General features: G+C 41.0%; 1 protein-coding gene across 5 annotated transcripts in view; it reads left to right on the top strand.

Annotated features, from left to right (window-relative positions):
* The window catches only part of adgrb3 (adhesion G protein-coupled receptor B3), a 324,116-nt gene that overhangs the window by 198,044 nt on the left and 99,303 nt on the right, over positions 1-26,769 (top strand). For all 5 annotated transcript variants that reach the window (XM_037532639.1, XM_037532638.1, XM_017700932.2 and 2 more), the window contains 2 exons: positions 14,763-14,909; positions 23,839-23,914. In XM_037532639.1, the coding sequence (XP_037388536.1) occupies positions 14,763-14,909; positions 23,839-23,914 (223 nt within the window). The remainder of the gene's footprint in view (positions 1-14,762; positions 14,910-23,838; positions 23,915-26,769) is intronic.

Here is a 26,769-nt window from a genome sequence, read left to right as displayed (position 1 = left end):
GGGCTGCACTTAGCAGCTCAGAAAGTCAATTCTGTTTACCATCAGTAATGGAAGATAAATGGTGCATGGAGCGAGAGGAGGAGCCAAACAGCAGCGAGTCGATAATGTTAATTAAAATCAAGCTTTTTCCACTGAGTCGGCTAAATTCCTGTGACAACACCTGCCGCTGATTTCAAAGAGGCTGTGCTGCACAGCTGTGTTAAAGGCAAAGAGTTCATTTGCTCAGATCGCAGGAAACGATTTGGCTGGGATCACATCTCAACTACATCTCCCTATCCATCCGTCCGTCCGTCCGTCCATCTCAGCTTCCTTTTATTTAGGGTTGGGACGTAACCGAACCAAGAATACATATTCAGAATATAGAAATGAAGTATTTATATTCAATCCAAGTTGTGTTTTGTAATGGCATTATGCAGAATAGATCATTTTCTACATTAGGAGAAAACTGTTCAATCTCAGCGTAACTGAGCTCTGCTAAAGCCTGAGTAGACTGATAAATCAATGTGATCAGTTATTAATCTCAGCGTTACTGAGCTCTGCTAAAGCCTGAGTAGATTGATAAATCAATGTGATCGGTTATTAATCTCAGTGTTACTGAGCTCTGCTAAAGCCTGAGTAGACTGATAAATCAATGTGATCAGTTATTAATCTCAGCGTTACTGAGCTCTGCTAAAGCCTGAGTAGACTGATAAATCAATGTGATCGGTTATTAATCTCAGTGTTACTGAGCTCTGCTAAAGCCTGAGTAGACTGATAAATCAATGTGATCGGTTATTAATCTCAGTGTTACTGAGCTCTGCTAAAGCCTGAGTAGACTGATAAATCAATGTGATCGGTTATTAATCTCAGCGTTACTGAGCTCTGCTAAAGTCTGAGTAGACTGATAAATCAATGTGATCGGTTATTAATCTCAGTGTTACTGAGCTCTGCTAAAGTCTGAGTAGACTGATAAATCAATGTGATCAGTTATTAATCTCAGTGTTACTGAGCTCTGCTAAAGCCTGAGTAGACTGATAAATCAATGTGATCAGTTATTAATCTCAGTGTTACTGAGCTCTGCTAAAGCCTGAGTAGACTGATAAATCAATGTGATCAGTTATTAATCTCAGCGTTACTGAGCTCTGCTAAAGCCTGAGTAGACTGATAAATCAATGTGATCGGTTATTAATCTCAGCGTTACTGAGCTCTGCTAAAGCCTGAGTAGACTGATAAATCAATGTGATCGGTTATTAATCTCAGTGTTACTGAGCTCTGCTAAAGCCTGAGTAGACTGATAAATCAATGTGATCAGTTATTAATCTCTGTGTTGTTAATCTCAATGATGTGGTGATGGTGTGTTAGTGTGTGTTGCGCTGGTTTGAGTGGATCAGACCACAGTTGGCTGGATATTTCTGGTTGGTGGACTGTTCTCTGTCCAGCAGTGACACTGAGGTGTTTAAATACTCCAGCAGCACTGCTGTGTCTGATCCACTCAGACCAGCACCACGCACACTAACACACCACCACCACGTCAGTGTTACTGCAGTGCTGAGAATGACCCACCACCCAAATAGCACCTGCTCTGTGAGGGTCCATGGGGGTCCTGACCACTGAAGAACAGAGTAACAGAGTATCAGAGAAACAGATGGACTACAGTCTGTAACTGTAGAACTACAGAGTGGAACTATTTGGTCAGTGGAGCTGATGAGATGGACAGTGAGTGTAGAAATAGAGGTCGATTTCATAAAGAGTGTATGTTGTTGTGCTGTGTGTTCCATATAGAATTAAACGGATAATGTATATAGAAATGTGTGAATAGAGCTTCTCCGAACCGGCCTTTGCAGGTTGTGAGCTCTGAGAAGAAGCGATGCAGTGCCACTGAGTCGTTACTCATAATATTCCATTGAGCAGCAGTGAATAGTAAGAAAGTACATCTAATTTGTTTCTATAGTATTTAGGGTTAGGGTTATCTGCCGTCTTAGCCTTTCAGAAGTCGAGAGTTATTACTTCGGCTGTGCAGTTCAGATCTAATAAGGTAATGTTGTGTAATAAGCGATGCGGTGAGTTCGCTTTGATAAAGCATTAAAAATCTGGAAAGTTGTTTTTTTTCTCTTTTTTTCTCAAATGCATAAAAATATCTAAATATAATTTATTGGATCGTTAGTACTTTTACACAAGTTATGGCTGATAATGGAAGCCTGGTAAATACAGCAATAATTCCTTGTTTGTGCCTTCGTGCGTTCTTCAAGGGTTCTTGAGTAAATAGAAGTGGTTCTATATAGAACCAGTGCATGCTGGAATGGTTTTTCCATGGTGAAATGGTGCTTCAGATTGATGGAGAATGTGTTGTATGTGGTTCTCGGTGAGGTTCTTCTTGATCAGCTACACGTCCTTTCAGACCCACAGCGCTGAGTGGTCTTCTCACAGTGGAAGGATGGACAGAAACAACTGTGGATGTTTTCAGATCTGAAGCAGCTTGATTTTCTCCTCACTCTGAGATCAAAGCTGTCATGGGCTGGAGGTTAAGGAACCAGCCTTGTGACCGGAAGGTTGCTGGTTGATCCCCAGAGCCGACAGTACATGATTGAGATGTCCTTGAGCAAGACACCTAACCCCCACCGCTCCGGGCAAGTGTGCCCACTGCCCCTGTGTGTGTGTGTGTGTGTGTGTGTGTGTGTGTGTGTGTTCACTAGTGTGTATGTCATGTTTCACTTCACACATGGGTTAAACGCAGAGGTGAAATTTCCCTGTTGTGGGATTAATAAGGGTCTTTTGGGGTCTTCCAGGTGGTTGCTAGGAGGTTAACTTTCTCCTTTATGCAAGTGGATCATCTGTTCTCAGAAATATCCCCTGAAAAATGAAGAGCTTGTGCTTAATGGCTGTGTTGACTGGATATTAATTAAATGAAGGGTGGTCTCTGACTTCTGTGCTGTAATTATGTACATTACATTTTGAATACCAGAGCAAAGCGGAAGTCATAATTATCGAGCTAAGTACGTCTAAAAGCAAGTGCTTTTGTAGCTTAACTCAAGTGGACATATAAATAGAGTGAATCGCAGGATTTGTGTACTTTGGTCCGCCGCTGGTTTTCAGGATAGGAGGGACTCTGGCAGAACTTTAAAAGCTGTTAACAGATTTAGCAACATGTAAATGGCTGCAGGGCTCCTGTTAGCTACCCATTTTACCGATAGATGCTTTCAGCTCAACAAGCGAGCTGTGGACTCATCAAGCCTCCATTAGTTAAAACTGCAGCAGGTGATAGAAGAGGGAGAGCCTCGTTAAAAGCAGCCCCACACGCGGTAATGATTCCACCGAATCCATTTGGGATGAAGCTAGGAGGGGGGAAAAAATACAAGTAATGCTTCAGTGCTTTCGCGCTGCTCATAACTCTCCTCCAGGGGAGCAATTTGGCAAAGAGATTGCACTCTTTCACATTCTGCCCTATTGTGCAATCAATGACTTATCATTATCTGTGGTTTATTGAAGGAAAAAAGATGTATACATGCATTAATTTCTAGCTTGTTGTGAATAAATTATTTTTGCTCACAGATTACTGAAGTGGTGAATGAGCAAATGCATCTAATATCGGCTTGCAGGAAAAAACAGAGTTTCTATAGTGCAGTATGATAATGCGGGATGCTTGTTGGCTTCAAAATCAAGATTTGTAGTCGATATCAGATTTTGTCTGCTGTGGCTTGCTCTGAAAAACATACAGGCCCTTATGATTTTCCGCAATGCAGAGAACAGATTTCGGATGTTAACTGCCGAATTTGGGGACATCATTTTAAACATTTTGCGTAATTTGTCCTTGTATCATCTTTTCGTGAACGCTAGTTACCCTTTGCAGAAATCCTGTCGTGAGGTTGTGTACATCCATACACTGCAAACAATAGTATCTTGTTAAGTTAAATTGTCCTAGTTCTATTCAATATATCTAATGTTTCTCATACTGAGATGGTTGTGCACCAATTATAAGATTATCTAGTTAATTTTTGGACGTTTTGCTGTACTGGCAGATTATCTGCCACTATAGTGACTTCATAAAATCACTTAAAGCAAGTACATCCCCAATTTCATAAAAGTCGGGATGCTGTGTAAAATATAAATAAATATAGATAAAAAAATGGAATGCAGTGATTTGCAAATATCATTGATGTAGAACGCAACACATCAGATGTTGAAAGTGAAACGTTTTACCATGTCTTGAAAAAACGCTGCCGCCTTCTCTGGGCCAAAGCTCATTTAAAATGGACTGGGGCAATATGGAAAACTGTTCTGTGGTCAGATGAATCAAAATTTGAAATTCTTTTTGGAAACCATGGACACCGTGTCCTGTGGGCTCAAGAGGAGGCGGACCGTCCAGCTTGTTATCGGCGCACATTTCAAAAGCCTGCATCTCTGATGGTATGGGATTGCATTAGTGTCTATGGCGTGGGCAGCTTTCACATTTGAAAAGGCTCAATCAATGCTGACCAGTATATAGAGGTTTTAGAACATGTGCTCCCATCCAGACAGAGTCTCTTTCAGGGAAGGCCTTGCGTATTTCAGCAAGACAATAAACCACATGCTGCATCCATCACATCATGGCTTCGCAGAAGAAGTCAGGTGCTGAACTGGTCTGCCTGCAGTCCAGACCTTTCACCAATAGAAAACATTTGGCACGTCATGAAACGAAAAATCAGGTAAAGAAGACCCAGAACTGAGCAGCTAGAATCCTACATCAGACAGGAATAGGACAACATCCCCCTCCCAAAACTCCAGCAACTGGGCTCCTCACTTCCCAGACATTCAGACACTGTAGTTAAAAGAAGAGAGGGTGCTACACAATGGTGGACACGGCTCTGTCCCAATTTCTTTGAGATGCATTGCTGCCATCAATTCTGATGAGTTAATGTTTCTTATGAAATGGTAAAATGTCCCACTTTCAACTTCGGATATGTGTTCTATGGTCTACTCTGACTAAAATGTGGGTCTATGAGATTTGCAAATCATTGCGTTCTGTTTTTATTTACATTGATTTACGTTTTACACCGCATCCCAACTTTTGAGGTGGTAAAAAAATGTGGAAATAAGTGAAATAATCTTAAAATAAGCTTACACCGATCTCACCAGGAGAAATGGTATTTATATGGACTATATTTGTAGCAGCAGTAAAGGGTGGTGGGTTTGCTGGTTTGGTCGTTAATTATGAAGTATCAACCATTAATACGAAAACGAGCACGCTGCGGCTTTGTTTGCTTTTCTTCAGCCCAGTTTCTGCCAAGATGCTGTTGATGATATCTACACCATCTTCGCAGTAACCGTTTTGTAGTTCCTATTGGTTTAAAACTTTTGAATAAAACAATATAACAAACAGCAATACAGCTCAAAAACAACATTGTTTTTAAAATGGAACAAAGGCAAATGATATTAACTCATTTTATGTTGTGCCCACTTAACCATTTCCAAGCCCCCCTCAAGGAAGCGCATGTCTAGCTATCGTCTAATACCTAATTTGGCCAATCAGTGCTTCATTGTGTTAAAGGGGAACTGCACTTACTTCTCAATGTGTGCATAATTAACCGTTTAAGATGCAAACACAATCATCCAGGTATGTTGTGAAATGCTCGGTTCTAGAAAAGCTTATAGACTCGGACGTCTTTACAGCGGTGGTGATGGGAAGCAGGGGTCGCCATGACTACAACAGACTTTTTATTTACCATCCAGAACCAGCAGAGAACCTACACGAGTCTTCTGAGTTTATATGGAATGTTGATGATGGAAAATGGAGGAAAATGTAGAACCAAAAAAGTTTTATTGTGGACTACTTTGCTTTGGATCACTCTACATGTATCCCTCCATCACCAATAGGATAATATAATTGATTAAAACAGGTTTCAGTCCAAAATGTTTTTTGGTCATCAGGCAGCAAATTCGTATGCATTTCGTGTAGGCACTTTCTGTGAGGAGCTTTTAGAGGTGGACGTCTGGTTCCTATCACCACCACTGTGAACAGCTCTGACTCCCAGTATCTTCACTGATTTTTGTGAAACTTGATCATTTTAACTGCATTAATGCTTGAATGTATTGAAGTGTTAGATGGTGTTTTACTGCTGAGGTGAGGTTGTGTAGTGGTTTATAGATGTAATATCATTTGTACTTGCGTTTTGGGCAATTCATGTTGCGTGTACTGTGCAGAAGTAATCTAATGCATAGGTTGTGCATTGATCCTTGAGGAATTTTTATAATGCGTGTAATATTTTCTGCAGGGTAAAATCGCTTTATAAATGACCAAATAAACAAACTCAAAGGCCTGCAGTGAGCCATATTAGCATATCAAAGCTGGTGAACGTTAAACAGAAGCCAGGAGTGGATGTCAGATTGATGAGTGAAGACATTGGGTTTGTGTTTGGCTCGACAGGGAAGGTTGCTGCTGTTATGCTTATGGTTATGAGTGCAGGAACGAGAGCAGCAGCCATTCTTGATGTTTTTCATTCGATTATTGTATCAGATCAATGCGTTGTGCTGGAATTTTTCATTTCATTGAATATGCCATCACATTTATTAGCCTTGCGCTCATGCTTAGCAGTCTGGCAGTATGACATCAGAAACCAGAAGCCGTATCAAGTTTACAATGCTTTTTTTTTTTTTTATTATTATTATTATTATTATTATTATTACTTATAGGGTTTGTATTGTAGAGAAAAGCTGATTCTGGTTTTAAGTAAATGTGATAATAGTTTGTCTTATGTAAATACTGTACCATTCACTCCTCACGTATGCAAAATAAACTGCCAAAACGGCCAATTGTGAACTCACTGGTTTTGTGATGTAACAAAAATGAACTAATTTGCATATATCCAATTTTTCAGCCGATAGCAGCTTAGCCCCACCCACTCACATTGAAGCTATGAGGAGCTGGACTCTTGTTTGTGATCAGGGGCAATACTGGGCAGCCCGTCATGTACATATAAATTAGTATGCCAAAGTTTTGGTGCTGTGATCCACTTCCATGTTTGGTTTTTTACACACACACACACACACACACACACACACACACACACACACACACACACACACACACACATACTATATATATATAGTGTGTGTTTAATTTGTTCAGACTTTTGCGCAGCAAGAAAAACAGCTTCTTTATCCAACATTGGCAAAGGACTGTTTTTGGTATGTAAACCCACAAAAAAAACCTCAATTGAAAAATATGATTTTAAGCAGAAGTCAAAGCGTCATTACTGATTCAGTAGAAATCATGGCTACATCAACATTCTGCTCGTGTGCTCCATTTCTGGACGAACTCAGCTGAAGCAATCAGAGTTATTTGACTAAAGCTGAGAGGAGCAGGCAGAGCAGCCTGGTGACAGAGGCTCTTTATTGCTGTATCAATGTAGCGCCATAAATCAGGCCAGAAGTGATGCAGCAATATTTCACAGGGCCAGATGAATTCCGCTCGGTTAGGGCGGCGCTATCGTTTCTGTCCTTTTAATCATGCTAATTGTGAGGGAAGGTTATTTAGCGTCAGATGCCTCTGAATTGCAATAGCGCACAAGCTGTCAGACATCAAGATGTTTAAGGAACATTCAGGAATGGAGGTTAGAAGAATAGATGCTAGTAGGGCTGCATGATTTGGGGGGAGAATATCATACAGGGGGAAATTTTATTTATTTATTTATTTATTTATTTTAGGGGTTCTTCAGTGAAGACAGTGGTTTTATATGGGACCATTAACACTTAAAGAATCATTTGCATGCTTAAATGGTTCTCTCCTTGGTGAAATGGTCCTTCAGATGGATGGAGATTGTGTTGTAATTAGCTGCTGTCCGAAGAAAACCTTGTATTTCCATTTTTGTGGTTTTTGAGTTTTTGACATGATTTGAAAGTGCCTGTTGTCCTTTTATATTGTATGTGAATTTAATGATAATTGGACCAAAAGAAACAGCCCAAAATGACTTTGAAAAAATTCTGGTTCCATTGACTTCCATTAAAAGTAAAGTAGGTTTTTTCCTTCTCCTGTAAACGTACCATTTTGGAGATATGAGGTTTTCTTCGGACGACAGCGAAATGGTTCTATATTGGACCTTTCTGTGCAGCACTTAAAGGGTTCTGCTATTTTTGTGATGTAAAGCATGTAACAATAGCAGAACCCTTTTTTGGTGCCATGTAGAAACATATGCAACACATTCTCCATCAGCCTAAACAATTTCTCCTTGCAGAGAATCGTGTAAGCATGCAAATGGATGGAGAATGTGTTGTTTTTATATGGCACCAACGAAGGTTCTGCTACTATTACAGGCTTGAAATCATAACAATAGCAGTGCTATTTAGATCCCTTTTTAAAAAGGTTCTATATAGAACGGTAGACAACACAAGCTCCTTGTGGGTCCAAGTGGGTCTCCTAGAATGTTTTGTAGGAGAACTGACCGTGATGGAGGGCAAATAAGACAAACAGCAATGTTTTGTACTCAATGAGAACGTGAAGTCGTCATGCTAGGTCCTTTCCCACCATGCCAGTGCCACAAAATGCCTAAAATCTCTGACCATTGAAGTGATCAAAGTTCAAACATGGTCAACAAACCAAGACTGAAGTGTGCTTCTTTAGCTTCACAGTTGAAGCTACATGTAGCTAATGGACGGTTCTAGTTATCCTTTTATGATCTGTAAGTCTTAGTAAAGCTGGAATCGTGTAGAATATAAAATATCACTTCAGTGTAGGGCAAGGGTCATCAACATGCAGGTCTGCAGAAGAGCAGAATCAGATCAGTAGGTAATAATAAAATAATCCTCCTCTACAGTAAAATAAAGCTCTGCTGATCCTTCAACACAGTTTAACAGTAACGCTGGAGTTAATGTAGAACTGCTGATTCACCCTTTAACCCTGAAGATCAGCGCAGACGGCTGGTCACCATAGCAACACAGACAACAGTCTCGCCCAGCTAGTAGCTATGAAACGGCAAAGAGAGAGATTTAAGACGAAAGTCGATAGTTTGGAGATGAATGGACTTAGTGTTTATAATCGCTCCAGCTGGTTTCCTGATACGTTTAATCTGCAGTGAGAAACTGACGAACACTGAAGTCGTGAGGCTGAAGTCAGTTTCTTGTTTGAGTTTTCCTGCCTCACCTTAAAAGGTGCATTAGTTACATTCTGGCACATCAGGCACCACTTAAGGTGGAACGGGAAAATTTGAACAAGAAGCTGGTGAATGAGACTTCAGCCTCATACTCATTTTCCTCTACTTTTGAGGAAAAGTTTCCTGCTGGAGATGCGAGAAAAGCAGCTTTAGCTGAGCTGAAGCTTAAAGCAGAGCAGAGAGTGAGTCTGCGTTTTCATATTATACTTTTAGTTTATCCCAGCACATCAGCACCTACTGAGACAGAATTACAGCCAAGATTTTTTTGTAGACAATTCCACCAATTTATACAAACATTTCTCAAGAATTCAGTGTGTGAGATGTAAACAGAGAGTCAGGGGGGTTTGGTGTGAAATGGTTCAGATGTCTTTACAGTGGTGGTGATGGGAACCAGGGGTCTCCATGACTACAACACAAACCATGTGTTTACCATCCAGACCCACCCGTGAACCTACACGTGTCTTCTGAGTTTATATGGAATGTTGAGTGGTTAATTTTTCCAAGGTCACTGGAGATTTTGTCTACTTGGATATTTTATCACAGAGTTTATTGATAGGCACGTTCTGTATGGACTGTGCTCAGGTAAGGTTAATGCTCAAGATTATATCTAATATACTATTAAATGCTTTGGGAAATGCCTGATTCACTGTATTGCTGTGAGCAGCCACTTCAAGCTACTGGATTTTTAGGCTTAAGTGCATTTTAAGGGGTTCCCAAGCAAACGAACAAATGTATAGACAAAATGCAGGCCTTGAAATGGCTCATGTACTGATTTCAGCTGTTCTTTGTTCTTCTGTCCATTTTTATGTACATCAGTACGTCATACAGTGTCAAACACGTTAAGTCTATAACTGGCTGACTCAATGTGGTTTGAGGCAAGTGTGTAATCATTTATGCATGCAGTTTGCACAGTGCTAATCAGTGGCCATACGCTTTCATTATACAAGCCTCATAGCCAAAATTAAACTGTATAATAAAACTATAGAGGCACATTTCATATGCCAAATGTCTGGGCTGACTGCATTTAGGGAAATGTCTTGCAGTCAGCATGAATACATGGAACATCTAGAACGGTGCGCTGGAACAGCATGTGGTGCTCCCCAGACGCAGAGCGTTTAACGTTTGAACTATAACGAAATTGCCCATTTACAGCCATTTTCAAGCCTGTCATTATGCTGTATGATCCAGTGTCTAGACTCGTTAGTCACAGGTGGGAGCAGGTGCTACCAACGCCTCTTGGGCGTTTTCCCTGAGGAGCGTAACCCACGACAGACATGCATGCAGATACAGTTCCTCTCTGCAGACGGTAGCTGTCCTGTAAACACATGAAAGAACATTATGAAAGCTGGTTTAGTAGAATGTTGTGACTGTATTATGTATCTGACATACGCTGGACTTCATTCATCAAAGTTGCGTGAAAAGTGGTCCGATTTGAGCACCTTTTTATGGTGCTGCCCTGCGTCTGATTCATGAAACTTTTGTTCGATGTTGAGATCCGAGCACAATCAGCTCAAGTGCGTGAAATCAAGCGCCGGCCTGCCAGCGCCTAATTTACATATCAGTTACATGAAGCTCACCCCAATTCATGCAGAGCCACAAAACATAGCATTCAGCAGCTTGTGAGTCAATGGCTGTGCTGGGAGGCGGAGTTTGAGGTCGAGTGGTGAGCGCAGTGCTCCCCCTACTGACCAAACTTTATCATGGCGTTTTAACCTACATTTTCAACTTTTTTTTTTTTTTTTTTTTTTTTTAGACTTCAGTTTTGTTTTGTTTTTTTTTGTTTTTTTACCTATTTTCCTTTATCTTTAATATATTTGTTATATCTCCTCTTTCTCCTTGGAAAAGTAACCTTTACATGCTCCTAAGAAAGAAACTGGACACACTGGCAGCTTTTGTTGCATTGTAAATATTTGGTTTTAGGATTGGAAAGATGGAAGAGTTAAACTGGCAGTAGGTGCACAAAAGTAGAGAGGCCAAGTTAAATAGTGATTATATTTAGTGTTGGAGGTCTTTGTGTAATTTTCTGTTGACACTGTAATCGTGTGCAAAAGTTTAGGCGCCCCAGGTCAAACTTTTTTTTTTTTTGTTGGTTTTGTAAGCATAAGTTATCACACCCTCTACAGAGAACACACTTCTCTACAGATGTTTGTTTTTTTTTTTTTTAACTCTGTATTACATTAACGAAAGGGTGGTCCATGTGAACCAGGTTAACTAGGCGGTCTTGGGGTAAGGAGAAGTGTGCAGAGACGAGTAATGGAAGTAGTATTTCGGGTTTCGGCCGTCCTCTTTAAATGTTCTTTTTCCTGCTTGGCTTCTGGATAGTGTTTAAAGCCTTTTTTTCGCTGCACTGCTTCACCCACCATCCTCTCCCCTCATTTCGACCCCCCCTGTGGTTCCACACAATATGCCCTGTGACTAACACTCTGCCACTCACAGCAGCTGGCACTGCCAGCCTTCCATTACACACACTTATAGGCACAGTGCGCCTCACGCCACCCTGTGATTTTAAGCTTGCTGTTAAATCGTCTTCACCTAAGCCTCAGTGCACACTACGAGCCCCTTGTTGATTGCACCATACACACTCATGCGCGCACACACTGCTTATACAAGCTGTGCTAAAGTGACCTACGCTAGTCTCCAAATCATTCCTACAGCAGTGGAACACAGAACCACCAGTGTTGGCAGCTGAATAGTTACGTCTGCTCTTTTACTAACCCTGTAGTGCTGAGGCAGAAGAGCGCGCTTGCTACTGCTCCTTTAAGGTTGAAACATATATGAATTATGTATGTTTTAACAGTGGTGTGGCTATGAAAGAGTAAAACGAAACATCTTACATTTGACAGGTCCACTAATGACACTACAGTCAGCTTTTGTACCATAAACAGTTGTATTTCAGTTTTGCATGCCTTTAATTGCCTTTAAGACAGTTAAGGAACGTTGAGTTTTACTTGGCTAAGACTGGTACATCTTCAGCTGCTGCACTTGTAGCTTCAAACATATCAGGTTGTGACATGTTTGTCGATTTATGCACCAAAAACAGGCTTATGTGGCCATTTTCCAACCTCTGTTTACTGCACCTTTAATGCCAATATATATGCAAATGAGCTCTGTTCTTATTGGCCGTCATGTAGCGTGCATCAATCAGAAAGTAACCCAGACTGAAATACTGAATAGGCGACTGAATATCAGACTAAATAGTTGGGGCCAAGCTGCAGGCCGAATAAGCATCTATATGTAAACGTGTTTGTTTTTGTGACATCACAAAAGCAATTAATTCAAAATGGGCATCTTAAAGTCCATATACGTGTTGTATGTACTATTGTGTTTTTATGTATAACTCTAACTTTTTTTTAAAAATATGATTTTTCCCTGATATACTGTAAAGAACATCAAAAACAAATTCACAGCAAACGAATGCAAGGAATATACTTCACCCTTTAGCCACCTTTTAGCTGTTACTTTGACGAAACATGTCAATAACAGGTGTCAGAGATTTGAATTATGTTCTAAATATTTGTGCATCCAACAATAAAGGCAGCATCTTTCTTCTGTTATGTATTGATAGAAAACGGCAAATAGGCAGCTCCGGTTTCATGTACCGATGCACCTTACTGCCCACCACTGATGTGCTCATGCTGCAGCTACTGGGGGCTGTTAAATGGGACAAAAACAAAGTATTTACAAAGACGCTTTAGGACAGAAAGGGTAGATACAGTCTTAAGGTTAGAATCGCAACTCCACCCCACGTAAATCTACTTTCATTCAAACAGAAGTGTCTTATGACGAGCATAACTGTACAAATAGGCCTCCACAAGATGAGCACTGCCTGCTAACCTGCCATAAACATCACAAACAGTTACGCTGAATAACCATCCCTGCAGTTGTCGAAGGCAAATGGCACATTTGATCCGCGGCAGTTCTTTTATTGTCTGCGTCCATGTGTGAAAGTGTTTGAGCGCTCGTACAATAGAGCGCCAGCCGCATCGGACAGGCTTCTGTGACGAATCATGACAAATCAATGGCAATTCCAACTGCGAAAGCTAGCCCACATGTACGTCCATAAGTGTTAGACAAAAGTGGATTAGTGCTTGGCAACTCTGGTCGACTGGAGAGGCAGACAGAGGAGAGAAGCTGTTGCCGGGGCTGAATTTATGAGCTTGGCGTTCTCCACTAAAGTCATTCTGTCCCAAGAGCTACGCCAAAAACGCCACAAGTCAACGATTTGCCACCAGGCTCTGTTAGGGTCTGGTAGTGCTACTGCTAACAATGCTGGCTCCTGTGGATGATTAGGTCTTACGCAGAGCTGAGCAGGTTTCCACTTTTCCTTTAATATCACACCGTTTCCACTTTCACAGGTGTGCGAGAACATCACACTGAATGTGAGAGGTTGACTGATTTAGGTAGGCATGGGCGAAGAACTTTAATGTAATTAGTTAAAATACACACCATGTGGCCAAAAGTTTGTGGACACCTGACCTTCACACCTATATGAGCTTGCTGAGCATTTCATTCCAGAACTATGGGTGTTGATATGGAGTTGGTCCCCCTTTGTTTGAGGCTATAACAGCCTCCGCTCTTCTGGGAGACTTTCTACAAGATTTCGGAATGTGACTGCAGGAATTTTTGTGCTCGTTCAGTTAAAAGAGCATTTGTGAGGTCAGCAACTGATGTTGGACGAGAGGGTCAGGCTCGCTGTCTACCCAAAGGTGTTCAGTGGGGTTGAGGTCAGGACTCTCTGAGGCCACTGGAGTTCCTCCACACCAAACTGGTCAGTCCATGTCTTCATGGAGCTGCTTTGTGCACAGGGGCTCATGCTGGAACAGGAAAGGCTCTTCCCCAGACTGCTGACATTTTACAACTGTAAAATGTCTTTTGTGCTGTAGCATCAACATTATTCTTCACTGGAACTGAGGGGCCCAAGCCCTGAAAAACAGCCCAGCTTATTATCCCTCCTCCACCAAACTTTACTGTGCATTGTGGTAGGTAACATTCTCCTGGCGTTCAATACAGATTCCAAAGAAAAAGGTTTACGTCTGGTAGGTTGAGACATTTTGGCGTAACTTTAAGACCTTTACACCGACTGTTAGCCGTGGTTTCACCAACACCACTGGGAGAAGTCAAATTGTAGGCCTTTTCCAGGCTATAGTGACTCCTTTAAACAAGCTAGTTTGCTGTTAAAGATCTGCTGCAGCTCCAGTCTGTACTCTCATGGGACTATTTTGCCTCACAGCGTCCTACACGTACATCTGCGGCATGAATATATTTCTAAAACCACGTTTACTGACCAAAAGCTCCAGCACAAAACTACTGATGGTCACCATCACCAGCATATGCATAGTCGCTTCATGCAGTTTTGTTGTGCGAGGTAGATTTTAGTCATTAAACGCCTCGGAAAATAATCGCCTGTAATGAGACGACCTGGGCATGGTGGCATGATCAGATGTTGCGTTTATCTCTGCTGGTTATCATCTTTTTCCATTCAGGTTGCCATGGAGAGTCGCACACGCCTCTAATTATACTGGTTAAACTGCATGACCTTCCAGGTGTAGCTGTTTGAAATGACAGGATGTTCGACAGACCTGCCTGCTAAGAAAAAAAAAAAATATATATAACAACTACTTGTTAACCTTCATAACACTGTGGTCTGTTTCTCCCCCCCAGTGGCCAGCATCCAGAGGCTCCCTGCAGTGTCCGTGATGACCGATATCAACTTCCCCATGAAGGGACGGAAGGGCATGGTGGACTGGGCCAGAAACTCTGAGGACAAAGTAGTCGTACCGAAAGGCATTTTCCTCCCCCAGACCGCAGGTACGCACAGAGAGGAGCTGCAACGTTATTCGTTTCCTCCTCCTCTACTGTAACGTTACATCTAATTCATTTGCCTCTGACAGGGTCCTTAGCTGATCCGGATAAGCCTGTCGGGAAATTTTATTTTGGCTTTCCTAACAGGATTTGAGGCGCATTCACATAATTTGATACACTGCCAGAGAAGCTGATCGTGTGCTGCATCAATTATAACATGGTTTTCTACATTGTTTGAGCACACCAGCTGCCCTTCACATTCTGTTCAAATTTCATGACGAACGGACCAGCGGAAGCGCTCCAGATCACTTGGAATCAAATCTTTTCGTTACGTTAAAATAAGCTTTGCTCGTTATTTATTTTATTTATTTATTTAGATGCATTTTAATTTGGACTGTGCTGATATACACTTCCTAGCTACTGTATCAACACTGACCCTCTTTGTTTTACAGTTAGCCCATCTTTTCGCATTAGTCATCCTCCTGCCCTTCAACACTGCTCAGTTTCTGATCACATGACCACCGTTGGCTGGACATTCCTGGCTGGTGGACTGTTCTCAGCCCAGAAATTGAGACTGTCAGATTGGCTACTATGACTAATTCGCTCAAAGCCCACAGTATGATGTCGGAATAATCTCGACGAGCCGTGTTTGCTCTGCTTTTCATAAATCAGAGACCTCGATGATATTGATTGATTGAGTGAGAGGTGGCCGACACCGGGTGACTCGGCCAACGTGAAAGCCCCTGAATATTCTCCCAGAATTCCTGGCTTAATTCATACGTGAGGGGTCATTCTGCTCCATTGTTTATGATACAATACAGATTGTAAAGATTTAGGCCTGGCTCTGAACTGGACACAATATTTAGTATTGACCTTTATACCTAATCTATCAATCAATTTTAAAATTTTTTTAAAAATAATTTTTAATTTTTAAATTCTATTTTAATTTAAATTAATTTTATTTATTAATAATTATAAAATATTATTAATAAAAGAAGGTGGTTTGTCCTAAAACAAGACACACAGGTCATAAAAACCGAAAAGTATTCCGCTTACCTTTCTGATGATGTAGACGCAGTGTTAAAAACTAATTTTATGTGTTAAAAACTAATTGGGTAAATCTGTGTTCCTTGCAAATCCTTCCCTTTTTCATGTTTTGCCAGACGGAACCTTATAACTCCAATCAGAAAGCGAGTTCTTGACATCAGAAGGTTCTCTCTGCATTTGACCTGTTATAAAAAGCTAATTTCTAAAACCGATAGGAATCTGATTTTGTACGTTTACAATATATATAGGGTGTCATTCAGTGTCGTGTATAAAGAGACGTGTTCAAATGTCAGTTCTGCTGTCTGGAATGCAAAATCTTTGAAGCTCAGCATCTCAGTACTGCTCAGAACGCAGCCCGAACCAACCTCTCCGACACTTCACTGCCCCCACCAACAAAAACAACGTCCTACCCTCTCAACATTTCTTTTACTGTTCTGTTTTAAAACGTTCGCTTATGAAAAGGTACAAATCCGAACTTTTCACCTGGAGAAACCTGATTTAAGCTCCACAATCGGACCTTAAAACCACCGGAGAACCTTTTGAGGGAACATTTGCGTTGTTTAACATTTGAAGGAAAACTGTTCCTGCAGAACCTTTATTGTGTAGCACTGAATGAGCTAAGGGGAGAAGCAAAGCCCAATAAAAATGTAGGAAATTTCAGCAAATAAAAGGGCACGTTGACGGTTTTAGGTTTTTTTGTAGATGTAAAATAGACACAGTACCAAAAATGTACATTACAAAAACGAAACTTGACTTTTTTTTTTATTGTAAATATTTTTAAAAATATTTATTTTACAGAGAACTGCACATTTTAAAGCACAGTTGCTGTATTTAACACATTGAGGGGGGGGAAAAAAGTGTTTAAAATCTTTTTTTTCCCCCCAATTTATTCAGCAAATAAATAGAAATTTTTCCATGTCGATCCATGTAGCGTATAAATGACCACACATGACATATTAATATGAAACGCCACCTTGGGGACGTTAATATGGATGTTGCTGCGGCTTCCTAGCAACCTTGCCTGATGTCTGTCCGTGCTGACCCCTTCCATTTTCATCACTGTAATTTATACATGAAAGCAGTCGGCGCGTCCGAGGCGGGCGCAGACTTTACACCCCTAAATCACCACTCCGCACGTCCTGGGACTGGATCTCATCCGTTTCCACAGAAAACAGGAAAAATTACAATACAGCGGTCTTTATTTAACATTCAATAAGGTCCAGTTAGAGAGAATTTCCTCAAGCAAAGGAATGAACATCATAATGTCTAATCATTATGATTGTCCCATATACTGTTCTGTGTTTTGTCAGTGGTGATTATATAACCAGGATAATCACTATTCATTTTATTATTATTATTATTATTATTATTATTATTATTATTATTATTATTACTATTACTTTGTTGATGGGTCATCCTTATTTCGTCTGACTGCACAAACATTGCTTAAAAGAAACACATCAGACAGACGTAGATTTGACCAATATTTCATATTTTATTCCACTTTTATACGTCTCTGATAGAGGTGAGAGCAGTTTATTCATGTAGCGCTTGGCCACTGCACTAAAATGTCTACACTGTATTTATTTCACTGCATTTTCAGCCCTGTGCAAATAATGTCACACAGATTTGTGCAAAGGTTTAGGCACCCCGGTCAAATTTGCACATTTGTGTTGATTTAATAAGGTGAAAATAAACGATGCGTCCTCTGAAGAGGACACCCTTCTGCACACGTTAATGCACAAACTCTGTCTAAGCCTGTGCAAAAGTTATGGCACATTATGTATTTAATATTTTCCCCCCAGTGTGTTGAACTCTGTGTGATCAGAAGTGGGTCTCTGTAGAGAGGAAGCGTCATTCTTTTAGAGAAAACTAACTTTTGTCCTAGAACAGCGAACATGTGGTACTGTTTGAGGCAGAAAGCTTCACTTTATAAGTACTTGTTGGTTACTGAATCACCACCGTGGGTCTTATTTAACACAGATCCAGCCGTGCTCTCTCATCACATTGGGGCTGAATCTCAAACGGCTCCCTGCTCCCTACAGAGTGCACTACGTAAGAGTTAAATACTGGATCCTGCAGCCCCAACAGAGCAAAATACGGCTAGGAAACGGTCATTTGGGACAATCGTATGTGCGTACATGACGCACCGTTTAGCTGTAGAGTCACAAAACGCAATGCGAGTAATTTTGCCAGTGTTAAATGAATGATAACTAGCCTAGCCTTTATTATTATTAATATGTGATGTTATACAACTTTGGTAAACATTCGATGCTTCATTGCAATTGCTAACACTACACCCCCTCTAAAACCACCCCAGATTCCTCCCGCGTGGTGGGTAGCGCTGTTGCCTCACAGTGAGGAGGGCCTGGGTTCGATTCCCCGGCCGGGTGACCGGGGTCCTCTCTGTGTGGAGCCCCGTGTCTGCGTGGGTTTCCTCCGGGTTCTCCGGTTTCCTCCCACAGTCCAAAGACATGCAGTCAGGCCGATTGGACGTGCTACATTGCCCCTAGGTGTGTGTGAATGTGTATGTCTGTCTGTCTGCCCTGCGATGGACTGGCGACCTGTCCAGGGTGTTTCCTGCTTTCTGCCCGATGACTGCTGGGATAGGCTCCAGCACCCCCCACCTCGACCCTCAGGGAGAAGCGGCTTAGAAAATGGATGGGGAGGTGTGTGTATGTGTATATGTATAGTATCCATCCATCCATCCATCCATCCATCATCTTCCGCTTCTCTGGGATGTATACTATATGTATAGTATATTATATTATAATATAACATTAAAAAATCACACAAAGAAAATGATTTTAGGCACTGGCTGGTGGGCCATGGGAAATAACGAGGGAAGACGTGAAATGAATTAGCGGTAGTGTTAAATTTCGCTTTGCATCATGAACTTTACTTGGGGGGGTCACTCTGAAGAAGGTGCTCCAGTCTGAGCTCTTTAAATGTCCAGAGAATAATAGCAAAACCAGATATCTAGTGAAATGCTCTCAGCTAACGGCTTGTTTTTCCTGCATGTAACATGCTCTGCTCAGCGACATGCTTACTTAGGGAATTTTCAGCCGTTCTGACTTGTATCAGGTCCATTGGCTCCATTGTTGTTTGTCAAACAGTGAGTGTGTTTACACCCGATAACTGCGGAAAATCAGATTTTGTCAGGAATCCTATCAACACGTTTACATGCACTTTGAGTGATCGGATAGTGGGGAAACTCTGGGTCTACATGAGTCGGACAGTCATCAGATTTCTGCTTTACAACCGTCCAAAACTATAAAACTCAAACTTCATGCAGCGCCTTTTTTTTTTAGGCATTGCCCTGCTTTACCTGAAAATATGAACAGTCATCTAAAAGATGAAGAATATCTTAAATCCTTCATTTCAGAATCAGAGTGAAAGTTCACAGCACTGAGAAATCTGATTCATCTGACTAGTTCAAATCCAGCCTCGTTATCAGATTTCTTAATCAGATTTCTAGATCTAGATGCTGTTTACGTGACTATTTGAATGATCTAATGACTACAGAAATACGATCATGATTGGGGGCATGTACACACGCACTCAGTGTTGACGAGCACAGCAGCGCCCCCTACTGTGACCTCCATCTTCACAGGATTTTGGATTGCTTTAGAAATTTCACCCTCGGTTTGTTTCCACACTGCTTTCCCCAAAATTTCTCATACTCTGGTGTGAAAGGTGGCTTAATGCAGTCATGCCTGAGAACAGATGCTGTTATGTTATTTAGATTTATGATCATCTTTCTGAGAGTTTGTGATGAGTCAGTGACTCGGGCATCACTCATACATCCTCTCTCTCTGATTGATGCCTTGTCTACATTGTTTAATATTCGGACATTAATGCATTCGCTGCCTTTTCTTTTTTAAACAGTGCCGCAGCGCCGGGGTTCAGTGCTCAGCCATTCTGTTAATTGGGGCCATCAGTCTTATCTGAGGTATATCAAAGGGGAAATAATGGCAAATTGATTTAATATATAAGCCACTGTAGTTGCAGCCAGCCCAGGTGAGGGGCAGACGCTGGAAGATGGCCTTTTCCATTCCTCACTGTCGAATTTACCCATAGAATTTAGAAGGTATTCATTTTTTGTTATGCCACTTAAATCTAATAATATAATTGAAGCAATAAGCTGTATGTTAGTGATTTTATCACAGGTAAGGGGGTTTCTGAGAACACCCTCACTGTCACGTATGGCCTCATTGGCTCATTGCTTTTATAAAATGGACATCAAATATGCTCATACACCCATATTCATTGAAGTCTACCTTCAATTCAAGTCAAGTTTATTTGTAAAGCGCTTTTTACAACAATGTTGTATAAACAGAAGTTTGAAAACACACACATCCCCCCAGTGAGCGAGCCAGAGGCGACGGTGGCGAGGAAAAACTCCCTCAGTCTGGAGGAAGAAACCGTTGGAGGAACCAAGACTCACAAGGGGAGACCCATCCTCCTCTGGTCAAACAGAGTTACAGTTTAATAAGCTGAAGACCACATAAGAGCTAAGAGGATCTCTGTTTGAAGTCTGGATGATAAAGCTTTAGAAACTGCACTGGTGGAGGCGGTCTCTGACTGAGGCGGTCTCTGACTGAGGCGGTCTCTGACTGAGTCTTTATGAAAAGTGGGAGTGAGCTGAAACAGTCCCATCCTATCTCAATGCTGGTACACCTGGATGGCACAGTGATGTAATTGAGGGCATTGCAGCACAAATGAGCAGGAGAGCGGGTTGGTGATGGTGAGGAGGAGGCCCTGATGGTCAGTCTTCAGCAGGATGGGTGGGCAGTCATTATCTCAGGAAGAGTAAAGAGACAAAATGAGTTCTGCTCAGGAGTATGGCCGTAATAAATATGATTTCCCCCAGAGTGTGGCTGGTGACTCCGGCAGATCCAACTATAACAGCATGAACTGAAAGGAGAGAACTGCCCCACATTCGTACATTGTGGAAACTTTTGAGCATAATCAGCTTCGGTGCGTGAAATCAAGCGCCTACACCCCGTTTACATATCTTCAACATGAAGCACACCCCAATTAATGCAGATGTTTAAGTAGAAAGCCAATAAAATGACTGGATTCAGCAGCTCACGAGCCAGTGCTGTTGCTTGTAGGTGGGCGCTGCTCCCCCTACTGACCAAACTTTATAGTGAAATAAAATGTGAAATAAACTGATTATCACAGTGTGTGTTGCTGTGTTTTGTACTGTTTGTGATTCGGTAGCATAAAACAAGCACACTGTAATGCGTCTGTATGGAGTGTGCATGTCCAATAAGTTGCCATGTGCAAAAAAGTATTTTTAGCATTGTTATTGTTTTTTTTTTTTCTTTTCACATTAATGGTGTTATAGACCTTAGAATTGCCCTTAAAAGGCAAGTTTTATTACACACTTCTGTAACCTAAGAATAGCTCAGCCAGTTTGCGTTGAAGTTCAAGTTACTAAATAATAAGCCTTAGTATGTAATAAGACGAATATTAAGTGTGTAATATAATTGCCTTCACTGTTTACGTACTTTTTACACGTCAAATGACCAAATACCATTTTCACCTCACTTTAGAACCAATCTAATTGGACGTCCCTTTCCCTGCACTGGGGCTGAATTCCAGATGGCTCCCTGCTCTCTACATGGTGCACTATATAGGAATTAAATCCTGGCTCCGACACGCATAAGAGTCAGCCTGGGTTTAATTTTACTTATAAAACGGATAGTTCAGATCCTAAACTCTGATTGGCTGAGCACACGTATGACCGCCTCACAACAACTGAACTCCGTATCACTGTAACACAGCACGAAAAACCCTTCTGCTGTTAACGATTAAAATTCAACTCCTATGCTGCTCGCATGGAGCACCGTGTGCACTGATGAAGTAAGAACCTGTTTTCTTGTTTAAACTGAGGATCCGACAGCTTATGTGCTTATCTAGAACCAGGCTGGTCAGCTAGCCAACAGGCTAAAAGACCCAACAGCCTAAACAGCTCCATCATTAATATCACAGGCTTGAATTAAAGCGCTAATAGTGTGATTTACTGTAAAACTGCAGTATAAAAATCTAAAGAACGTCACCTGAATGTCTCATACACCTCTAATGTTCATGATTCAGAGGTGGCATTAAACCCAGGCTGAACCCCAAACGGCTCTGTACTCCCTGAATAGTGTTCTAGCTATGAAAGTGTAGAAGTTCTAGCCTCTACAGCCAAACAGTGCGTCATGTATCGAGTGTGGGTGGGTTTGAGTTTCTTAGCTGTATTTTGCTCTGTTGGGCTGCAGGATCCAGTATTTAAACCCCTACGTAGTGCACTATGTAGGGAGCACCGCTGGATTGGCGCTAAATAAGACTCGTGGTGGTGATTTGGTGACCAACAAGTACTTATAAAGCAAAGGTTTCTTCATTAATCAGTGCTGTTATCATATGTTCACTGTTACACAACAAAGTTAAAAAATGTATGAAATGACTGCAATATACAAGTTTGCGACTGACCGGTACACGGTTGCTTGGCAACAATACTGCACTGTAATGGAACTACATTTCTGGGCAGAATACATATGGCTGTTGTTGGAAGAAAACCTTGCATCTCCAAAATCATAACTTTACAGGAGAAGGAAAAAACATACTCTACTTTCAATGTAAGTCAATGGAACCAGATTTTTTTCCAAGTCATTTTGGGTCATTTCTTGTCCAGGACAACAGGCATATTTAAATTGTGTAAAAACTGAAAAATGTCAAATTTAGATACGAGGTTTTGTCCCGACAACCGTGTTATGTTGATATTAATAATAACTTTTAAAATGTATTTTCTGAAAAATTGTGCATTTTATCATTTTATGTTGTCTGCCGTTTTTATAAAACCAATAAGCCACTGGAGGCCGTATGTTACAGTGGTTTTATCACAAGGAATCGAGCTTTACTCCACTTCATGATGTACCTAAGAACACCCCAGTGATAAAATCACTGTAACGCACGGTCACTCCTGGCTTGTTGCTTTAGTAGGGCAGTCCTGTGACTGAAAGACTTTCTTTACTACTTTTTATTGCAGTTTTACAGTGAATCACTTGGTACATAATTCAAAGCCTGTGATGTTAACGGAGGAGTTGGTTCGCCTGTTCTAGTTAACAAATAAGCTGCCTTTCAGTTTGAGCAGAACTGGGTTCTTACTTCATCAGTACACTCTGTGCTCCGTTACAGCCAAAGATTATTCCATTAACAGTTCAAGAGTGTTTATGACCTGGCGCAGTAATAAAGGATTCAGCTGTGGTCAGATGGGCATATGTGAGTGTATATTGAGAATCATACTCCAGCCTTGAATGCCAGTCAGGTTTTAGGACTGGATCGGTCCATTTTCATAATTAATTACAAACAGTCTAATGAATGCTAATAGCACTGTGCAAATGAGACTGGGCTGCCACCGCCCCCCAGCTTTCATTCATCGTTAGCCACATTAGCATTTCTTGGGTGAAGTGTTGCTTTAATGCACTGCTGGCAGTAAAGTTTGAAAGGATAAGCCAGCAAGATTATGAGAAATACTGTGGGCAACAGCCAAGAGATGATTTATGCAAGCTTTATCGGGAATTCCCTTTAAAATAGGATTCAGCAAGGGTTCTTTTTTCCCGCTACAGAGGTTAACTTTATTTGTTTTACATGGAAAACGCAACAAGGAAGCAATCTTGTTAAGTTTGTTTTCGGATTAAAAGTATTCCACCATGCGGAGAGGAAGGCATTGAGATTCCTGACTGTGAATGCTTTTATGGAGTGTAATTCCTGTCGGATGGCAGCTGGAAAACTCGAAGGAGACGAAGATAAAACCGTCTTTTGCTGTGCAGTTGTTTAAAATGATGCTCCCAGTGGTTGAATAGGAATATAATCTCTTGATGTTTCGTTTTCCCAGATATGGACGGGTCTCCGGTGTTCATTCTCGGGACGGTCCTCTACAAGACACTCGGACTTATGCTGCCCGCCCCGAGGTAAGATGCTCCATGCTCAGCCCCACAAATGTGCTCTTTCATAACAACTGTTGCGAGGGTGGACAAGCATTACAGAGCAATCTCATTCACGTAAATGAGACATTGTAGCACTAACACACATTTATTGTTGCTGTGGGTGTAAAGAGCCACAGGATTATTGTCTAGAAACTTTTCAGCCCTTCAGAAAGTTTGTCAGTGTAGGTTATAGAAAGTAAAATTGTCCGGAATACTTTATAAACCCTGAAAATTGTTCACGGACACCAGAAATGTTGCATAACCTTCTTATTTCCTCTGAGGAAAGAGCATTTATGCATTAATTTAGACTCCAGATTACCTTCACGTGCCTCTTACATGAAACACAAACAAACCCAAACAGTGTGGTGGAGAGCTGCAGCTGCTCTGAGGAGACCAGAGAGCTTTAGCAGGAACTCTGACACCTTTCAGCTCCAGAAAGAGATGAGCAGAAAACTTAATTAAATGAAATAAACTGTGTCCGGGAGTTTTGGGGAAGCCGAAGGGGCACAAGTTGCGAATACATGAAGTTAGAGATGGAAACTATTTTATTGGTAAACCAAAACGATCGGGAATGTTTTTGTAAAGCACTGTCGTCACTGAAAGGGAGTTTGATGGAAATGAGCACAGCTTTTAATGCGTTTTCATTTCATCACTTGCAGTTCGATCAGAACGTGGGTGGATAGACATTGTTAGGGTGGAGGTATATACATATATAAGTTCATATATACTGTATGTGGCAAAATAGTAACTTTACAGGAGAAGGAAAAACATTCACTGCTTTTAATGTAAGTCAATGGAACCGGACTTTTTCAACAAGTCATTTTGGGTCGTTTATTTTTGGTCCATTCATCATGAAATTTACCCACAATGTAAAGGACAACAGGCGTTCTCAAATTATGTCAAAAACTGAAAAACGACAAAAATGGAGATGCAAGGTTTCCTTCCGGCAGCAGCGATATATTGTTGCTCTCGAGACAAAACCTTGTATCTCCATTTATATTGTTTTTCATTTTTACATCATTTAAAACTGCCAGCTGCTATTTAACTTGTATCTACATTTTATGACCGTTGGACCAGAAGAAATAATTCACAATGACTAAATATGGATCTAATAAGTCATATCTCTATTGACCTCCATTAAATGTCAAGAGCATTTTTCTTTCCCTCTCCTGTAAAGTTAGTGACTAAATCAGTATAAAAACTATAAAAAGCCACATTTATAAAATGTGTTTGATACTGTGCCTCAGCTTTACTTGATTATTTCACTGGTGGTCTAATTACTATAATGAATGTGTAAAATGTAAAATCACGATACTTCAAGAGGTTTTCACGATGCACGATATTTGTTTTTCTGTTATGTATCTGATCAAAACGTTTAAAATGTTTTAATATGATCAGATGTTATGAATATAGTGATTTGAATTCAGCGTTATCACACACCGAGCTTTTAGTCAAACATGTAGTCAGGCAGTGTTTTAAGCACTGGCGATATCAAAGAGATGCTTGGAAAAGTGTATTCTGGCACATTGTGATGTAATTCATCATGATGACAGTAAATGCTGTCATATTGCCCAGCTGATTAGAAATTTCTGATGTATTATTTGATTTGATTTTTTTTTTTTTTTTTTAGCAGACCATTTCACATTTTAAAATGTGTGTGTGTGTGTGTATACACACTGCTCAAAAATAAAGGGAACACTTAAACAACACAATATAACTCCAAGTAAATCAAACTTCTGTGAAATCAAACTGTCCACTTAGGAAGCAACACTGATTGACAATCAATTTCACAGCTGTTGTGCAAATGGAATAAACAACAGGTGGAAATTACTGGCGATTAGCAAGACACACTCAATAAAGGAGTGGTTCTGCAGGTGGGGACCACAGACCACTTCTCAGTACCTTTCTGCTTTCTGGCTGATGTTTTGGTCACTTTTGAATGTTGGTGGTCTTTCACACTCGTGGTAGCAGGAGACGAACTCTACAGCCCACACAAGTGGCTCAGGTAGTGCAGCTCATCCAGGATGGTACATCAATGCGAGCTGTGGCAAGAAGGTTTGCTGTGTCTGTCAGCGTAGTGTCCAGAGGCTGGAGGCGCTACCAGGAGACAGGCCAGTACACCAGGAGACGTGGAGGAGGCCGTAGGAGGGCAACAACCCAGCAGCAGGACTGCTACCTCCGCCTTTGTGCAAGGAGGAACAGGAGGAGCTGCCAGAGCCCTCCAGCAGAATGACCTCCAGCAGGCCACAAATGTGCATGTGTCTGCACAAACGGTTAGAAACCGACTCCATGAGGACGGTATGGGGGCCCGACGTCCACAGATGGGGGTTGTGCTCACAGCCCAACACCGTGCAGGACGCTTGGCATCGCTTGGAGAACACCAGGATTGGCAAATTCACCACTGGTGCCCTGTGATCTTCACAGATGAAAGCAGGTTCACACTGAGCACATGTGACAGACGTGACAGAGTCTTTAGACGCTGTGTGTGTGTATATGTATATGTATATATATGTATATATATATATATATATATATATATATATATATATATATATATATATATATATATATATAAAACATAAGCAGTCAGGTTTTTAGAAATATGAATAATTTCTGATATTTCATTTGATTTTCTTTGTTGTTGTTATTTCCAGCATTCTCTAGACTTCAAAAGATACACTGCATTTTGCGGTTGTTGGAAGAAACCCTTGTATCTCCAAAACGGTGACTTTACAGGAGAAGGAAAAAACCTGCTTTACTTTTAATGGAAGTCAATGGAACCAAACGTTTTTCCAAGTAATTTTGGGCCGTTTCTTTTAGTCCATTCATCATAAAATTTA

Source organism: Pygocentrus nattereri, chromosome 22 (assembly GCF_015220715.1).
Source record: "Pygocentrus nattereri isolate fPygNat1 chromosome 22, fPygNat1.pri, whole genome shotgun sequence".
NCBI classification, from domain to species: Eukaryota; Metazoa; Chordata; class Actinopteri; order Characiformes; family Serrasalmidae; genus Pygocentrus; species Pygocentrus nattereri.
Note: the sequence above shows the minus strand (reverse complement) of the source record. Positions and strands in the feature narration are given on the sequence as shown.